This window comes from Anguilla rostrata, unplaced genomic scaffold, assembly GCF_018555375.3.
Source record: "Anguilla rostrata isolate EN2019 unplaced genomic scaffold, ASM1855537v3 scaf1080, whole genome shotgun sequence".
Classification (NCBI taxonomy): domain Eukaryota; kingdom Metazoa; phylum Chordata; class Actinopteri; order Anguilliformes; family Anguillidae; genus Anguilla; species Anguilla rostrata.
This window is the reverse complement of record NW_026986421.1, coordinates 22625-29625: the sequence shown is the minus strand read 5'-3', so window position 1 is coordinate 29625 and position 7001 is coordinate 22625. Positions and strand designations below refer to the sequence as shown.

General features: G+C 38.5%; 1 protein-coding gene across 2 annotated transcripts; it reads left to right on the top strand.

Moving 5' to 3' along the window:
* The first annotated feature begins 484 nt into the window (after positions 1–484).
* Positions 485–5539, top strand: LOC135247128 (myelin-associated glycoprotein-like). 2 transcript variants are annotated; one of them, XM_064320402.1, is made up of 7 exons: positions 497–862; positions 1130–1207; positions 2627–2715; positions 3144–3503; positions 3855–4166; positions 4501–4770; positions 4865–5535. In XM_064320402.1, exons 3-7 carry the CDS (start codon positions 2670–2672, stop codon positions 5290–5292), a joined length of 1416 nt encoding a protein of 471 aa, XP_064176472.1. In that variant the 5' UTR covers positions 497–862; positions 1130–1207; positions 2627–2669; the 3' UTR covers positions 5293–5535. The 2 variants fall into 2 exon arrangements, with proteins under 2 accessions (XP_064176473.1, XP_064176472.1); XM_064320403.1 differs by lacking the exon at positions 1130–1207 and having other exon boundaries at positions 485–862; positions 4865–5539.
* Positions 5540–7001: the final 1462 nt, after the last annotated feature.

Below are 7001 nucleotides of genomic sequence, written 5' to 3'. Positions count from 1 at the left end.
ACCAGAACCCTGGAGATGGAAAAACTAAGATCAGATGCTGTGGTCCATTGAAAATATGAGCTTGTTGTGTTTCCTTAAAAACTGTTGTCTTTAAAATTTGAATGCGGAGAGTCTCTTTAATCTACGGTGAACTTTTAGGCACTGTGAGCATTTAGGCAGTGACACAATTGTTTAGAGATGTTGAGAGACAACAACAACAGATTTAAAATTAAAATGAAACACCTAGAATCAATCTAGACCTTAGTTAGCTTTCCTGAGCATAAACCAAGGATGTAGTGACATAGCTGGCCAAGAAACAACTGTGCAGCCATTTGTTCAATTACTTGGCCCCTCAAAATCGGGGGGACTGTGTCTGAATAGAGCTGTGGTTCCAAAATGTTTCACTCAATGTAGACATAAATACTTACACATCGAAGCTGGCAGTCTGCACTTTAAATTCATATTTATTGTTTAAAATATTAAAATTCAATTTGCTCGAATACAGATGGGGAAAAAACACACACGAAAGTGTATCAAATACTTATAGATTGCACTGTAAACACCCACTGTGGCAATACATCTTCAAAATCGCTTTAAACAATAATAATAATCCTCAACATTGCTCAACAGTGCATATTTCAGCATGTTCGTGTTATTGTACTATGACAGAGAAAAAGTTTAAGTTCAGTAGCTATTTCAGAGATGGCAGGAAATTGTGCAAACTGTATGGCCCCATTTTTTCTTATGAGCGTTAGCCAATAATACGCACATCATGCATCACTTCCCCAGCATGCTTCAGGAAAGACCACGTATGAGCAGTTTTGGTTTTTGGAGTGTCAGTGTGCAGTGGAGAGATACAGACTGGATATTCTTCTGTTCTACAGTAAGTATATTTCCACCTGTCTAGCACTTGGTTCAGTTACATTACAGATAGTCTTCATGCTGTAACTGTCATTAGCATTTAATTAAAATGAACTGTTTTTAAGTTCCTTTATCCTCTCAATAATGGACGTGTTTCTTGTCAGGATACATTGCGCCAGTCAATGATTTTTTTGTATTTCTTTTTTTTTTTTTTTTACCAAAAGATCGAGAAATTAATATTGTCTGGGTATCAATGATGTTTGCCTCACATATTAAAATGTATTTTCAGAAATTTCAACTCATACAAGCAGTCTAATATTGCTGAACTGGTGCTTGTTACAGGCTATATCTTGGTAATGTCATTTTGGTAAGCTCATTTCTGTTATAATTCTTACAGTACATTTAACTGAAAATGCATGCTAATACCAATGAGCCTTTTTATTTATTTTAGCCATTTTTATCCATAGTCATTTTTAAATTGTTTGCTTTCATGTCATCTTGAAGTGAAATTTGAGTTTGTATGGCTGTATATCACTGAATAAACAAACATGGGTCCTCAGTGCCCATATTTCTACAATCGATTAAAGCACGACTGCATATGATTTGGAGATGCAAGGAATTTGTGCTTGCTCACATATTAGAGATAACAATATAATAATAATTCAAAACCATTTCTTAGGAAAGTATAACCTTGTCAGTTTGGGCACATAAATCCAGTGTAATTCAATGCTATGGACCACATGAACGATAAAATACCATTCCTAACAGTGACTGTTGTGGCATATGCGTTGGAAGAGAACCAGGAAGGCACACTTGCAAACAGTTTTAGGATAAGAGCCATACAGGCAAGGCAAGGCAAGGCAAGGGAAGTTTGTTTGTATAGCACATTTCACACACAGAGGCAATTCAAAGTGCTTTACATAAAATAGATAAAAAGGAAAGAGCATAAAAAATAGTAAGTAAAAGTACAGCAGCTGCACTCTTCACACCTGAAGAGGTCTGGTGCTTTAGCCAGTTGGGAGGTGCTGTAAAACAGATTTCATGGGTCTAGCCTGTCAGCTGTTCATGGATCTATCTAATGGTTAAATATTTATCGCCAATGGTATAATACATAGTGCATTAGAGTATTCATTAAACAACATTTCACTGCCATAGAAGAGCAAGTACTACAAAAAGACTAACTGCATGCAGGAAAATAAAGAAAGACTTTGCTGCTGTCAATTTATTCTGTGAATAATGTGTAGTTGTGTTTAAAATAATTATTGCAGACTTTGACATGTTCGCAAATAGCCTTGTCTAGCTAGCTCGCTAGCCAGATTATATTAGCTATTGGTTATAAAGTCAATTCCGTTGTTATCTTGTAAATAATAATATTATGGGTTAATATCTCAAGTTAAGTCTTGTTGGAGTATAGAATACGATGATGAAAGCTATGGATGATGTATTAAGAAAAATCTACAAGCACGTCTAGTCTGAAAATGCTCTTTTTAAGTGACCTGCGAAAGGTTAGCTACAGTGTAAAAGTTTGTGGTTAGCCTTATGGACAGACAGTGGTTGACTCATTTAACTGACTCTACAGTGACGGCTTACTAGGCAAGCAGCAGCTCTATGGGACATTTATAAGGGGAATAACAGGATAAATAAACAGAACCAATAAAATCCAGGTAAAATCCAAAATCCAACCCAGTGAGCCTCACTGTTGCTGGTCGATAACAGGGCAGAATGGGAGCTTCACGTAAACAGTCTGTCTGTTGGTGCATCTGATGAGTGTGTTTCTCCTCTCCAGATCAGCTCCACCCAGTGCCTCTGCTCCTCACTAATACTGAGACATGATTGGAGCAGAGAGATTCATCCTCATTGGCTGCCTGCTGCAAGGTGCGGCTTGGTGTGGGTGGAGTTATAGAATGTTCATTGGTACAATACAGAGGACATAAACTATCGGACTTTTCTTGGTGATTTGCCCAAATAATAACATTCATTTCTTATTGCAAAAAATTAAGAGAAATGAAAGTTGCTTACTACAAAAATTAATATGTAATTATGTAGGAATATACTGTAGTGTATCCAAAAATCAGTCATGCACACAACTATGTGGTCAGAGCATTTGAAAATATCCATGTGCTTAATGGAAGTATTTATGATACTTATGATGTTTTCAGGTATGAGTTATTAGACATCATATTGTTGCATTTATGTTAATCTGTTTTTAACATGAACCAGGCTTGTACAGTATAGTGTGATTTTTCGGTGCTGTAGGATCTCCAGTGTAATACTGGGACAGAACTGGTTTGTCTGTGTTGCAGGAGCCTTGGGCAGCGATTGGGCAGTCTGGATGCCTCAGAGTATTGAAGCTCTGATTGGATCCTGTGTCCTGATTCCCTGCAGATTTGAGATCCCATCTGAATTTAACTCAGATCTATTAGAGGATCCATCTTCAGTTAATGGAAAATGGAAAAAAGATGAAACTATAGTGTTTGATTCCAGCAGCCAATCTGCATCTTCTCTGCATGGAAAGATCACTGGAGGCCTGATTCAGAAAAACTGCACTACAGTCCTGGAGAACCTTCCAAAGAATTATTCTCATGGTCGTTATAAATTCAGATTAGAATGCAACAATAGACTCAAATGGAATTTTGAACAAAGTGTTCAAATTAATATCACAGGTAACTTGCTTTGTTTTTTTTGTGCATGTGTGTGTGTGTGTGCCTGAACTATAATACTGGAGACATCAGAGTCTCTAGAACGCTTAACTTCAAAATGTATCGTAATTGTCTCAAACATGAAAGGTCTGGCTTTGCAGAATGTTTATGAGCACGGGACAGAAAACATTTGACAAACTTGAAAAGATTGTACGTCATGGTGGAGTCGAATGTTCTTAGTCCCTTTTTAAGGTTAAATTAGTGAGTATGCTGGTCAGACACTGTTGATGTTGATATTAGTTTGTGCTGAATTCTGCATGAGTTCCCAATCCTGAGACAGACAGTAACCCGTCCTCATGTCTCCATGTCTCCCAGGCTCTCCACCCAAACCCAAGTTCACCCCAGAGAGGGTGGAGGTGATGGAGGGGACCTCTGTGAGCTTGAGCTGCTCTGCTGCAGCCCCCTGTCCCAAACTCCCCCCAAATCTGACATGGACCCCCAGGCTGAATGACAGTGTGGATCACCTGCAAGAGAATGAGGATCAAACCAAATCTGTGTCTTCTGTTCTGACCTTCACTGCTTCCCACCTCCACCATAGGCAGAAGATCATCTGCAGGGCACTTTACACACTGCAAAAACTAGACACTCAGAGGACGTCTAAGGCCAGTATGATTCTCAAAGTTCGATGTAAGAGAGCTGGATTTGAATGTATTACTCTTAGACTTATTATTATTAATAATAATAATAATAATAATAATAATAATAATAATAATAATAATGATAATAATAATAATAATAATAATAATAATAATAATATTACGTTTCTTTTTTTAGCTTTACACTGCATGGTCAGTATGCTGAATTAACAAAATAATTAAATAAGGACAATTAATGCAATGATATGATTAAAAATCAAAAATAGTACATTTACTGGATGTCATGCTTATCTTTAAAAGTATTCTACCATTACATTGCATCAAATGCTATATTACTCGTCACATGCCATATTTTCATCTTCTAGATGCTCCTAAGAACACGTCAGTGTCAGTCAGTCCCTCTGGATCAGTGATAGAGGACAGCTCTGTGACTCTGACCTGCAGCAGTAATGCCAACCCAGCAGTGCAGAACTACACCTGGTATAAAGTGAATGGGACAGAGATGAACGCTGTAGGAACTGGACAGAATCTCACCTTCAATGTGACTGAGTCCAGTGGCAGTGAACAGTACTACTGTGAAGCACAGAATGAACATGGCAAGGAGAACTCAACAACTGTACGGCTGAATGTGATATGTATGTTCAGTGCATCTATTATATAATTGTATAAATCATATTATAGTTATATGTGTGCAGCTGTCATATTAGTAACTGTGGATCCTGTGTTCAGACATGCCTCAGATCTCTGGCTCTGGGAGCTGCAGCAGAACTGCAGCAGAGATCAGCTGCTCCTGTGAGAGCCGTGGGAATCCCTCTCCCAGCATGGAGTGGCGTGAGTCTGGACTGCGGGTCACTAACTCTACTGACAGAGTCATCAAGGAGGAGCAGCTGGGGAACACAGGCCTGAGGAGCTCCCTCACCATGCGCCAATCACAGGGAGACATGCCCACTCTCATCTGCATCAGCACCAACACTCTCGGCTCCTCCAGCCTCCAGCTCCACCTCCCGTCTCCACAGCAACACTCAGGTAAATGGAAGCACATTTCTCTTTTTTACTTTAACATATTTATACCTCATGTGAGTACCATGGTGATTTTCACACTTTCTCGGTTTTATATGCTATTTGCACAAGAGACATTGAAGAAACACAATGAGTAAAGTATTAAATATGTCCGTTCTGTATTTTTGGAGAAATATGCGTTTTAAATTTATCGTCCTATTTTCAACCGGTTGAGAAAGTTGTCAACTTGGTGCGTCACGAACACAGGAACCACTCCCCTTTCCATGCCCCGTAAACCCATGGATAACTCAAGACCCATATTTTGCGCTGCTGGCTTACAGGCAAGACAATGCAAATATTTGACTAACGTTAGGTTCACTTAAATTAGAGTGCCTTTTAAGGACTATTAGATTATTTCTGGTTATATTCATTTAGCTAGCTAGCTAACGTTAGCTAGCTAGGTAGTTTGCTTTCACAAGGCAATGTTATCGATAACGTTAGCTAGCTAGTTTGCTTTTATGAGGACCTTATAGTTGTGCTTTTATCTTAACTTGGCTAGCTAGATAGCAAAAATTATAATTGGATATAAGTCAACGTCCTTACCTTAGCTATCTATCGATACTTCATATACTACTAAGCTAGCTAGCTTGTGAAAAGTCTCCCAATAAGAGCAGGTATCTTGGGGGTAGCTATGGTAACGGGGTACGGTCTGTCAATCATAGCTAACTGACAGTTCTCATTACCACGCCCAGACGGTTCGGGTGAACTTTTATAGTGGGAAATTTATGCTTAGAAAAATACGTTTTAAAGTACAATGAAATGACTGAATAATAAAATTATGCACATTTGTTTTGTTGTTGCCTAAAGACAACTGGGAAGCGTCACGTTCAACCACCATGTTACTCCTTTAACATATTTATACATCACACACTAATATACAGAGGTGCAGATTTTGATGGTTTTATTTAAGGGTTTGTAAAAGTACTGTTGATGACGCTGTAACTGTGCGAATATGTTTTGTTCTTTTCCTCCTGCAAGTGACATTATTTTTAGGTCGTTGTATTGGTAGGCAGGGGTTCATTTGATATCCCACGCAAAATGTATTTTGTTCCATTTTGTTTTCGGAATACGTTAGCTTTTGAACGGCAGGTTCCAGAATACAACAATTTTTATGTTCCACACAATACCATTCTTCAAATGCATACATGGTTGAATAATTATTTCAGTAATTCATAAGTTCATTCATTTATGAGTGGATATTAATTAAAGTAATAATGCATGTATTATCTTAGAGAGAATGGAAAGAATGCTACTACATTTTGCAGGCTGTGTCTCCACTGTAATTGGGTGAACATATACATATATTTTGAAGTCTGTTTTCGGTATGTAATGACATGTCCTTCATGCAGGTTTTGGCATACCCACTGCTGATTATGCAGCTGCGTGCTGGTGCCATGATGATGATATGCCATAACAGCACTTCTAAAGTAAGAGAAACTGGGTCCTATAAAGTCAGTGTCAGTGTAAGGAAATTTCACTGTAATTCCATGTTATTATATATTACTCAACCCCCAATCTGAGCTCATGTAGATGTGTCCCTGTCCCACATCCAGAACACGCCTCTAAAACTCACGTGTTCTATGACACAAAGAGTGAATGTGGCAGCTTGGCTCGAAATTGGAGGTACTTTCAGGAGAATGGAAATTCATGACCTGAAGAATCAAAATATTGTAACTGCACTTTCAAGCCAAACCATTTTATCTGTGGACAAATCCATGTAAAAATCGGTATTTGTATTGTGCAGAAGGGGAGGCAGTTCACACAGCAAGGTGTGTGTTCAGAAGTCCCACAGAGGGGCAGTCCTCTG

Excerpts from the sequence above, each read along its gene's own strand:
- LOC135247128 (XM_064320403.1), top strand. The coding sequence starts at position 2,670 with ATGATTGGAGCAGAGAGATTCATCCTCATTGGCTGCCTGCTGCAAG. Across the intron at positions 2,716-3,143 it reads CATTGGCTGCCTGCTGCAAG|GAGCCTTGGGCAGCGATTGG; the intron begins GTGCGGCTTGGT and ends TCTGTGTTGCAG. Across the intron at positions 3,504-3,854 it reads TGTTCAAATTAATATCACAG|GCTCTCCACCCAAACCCAAG; the intron begins GTAACTTGCTTT and ends CATGTCTCCCAG.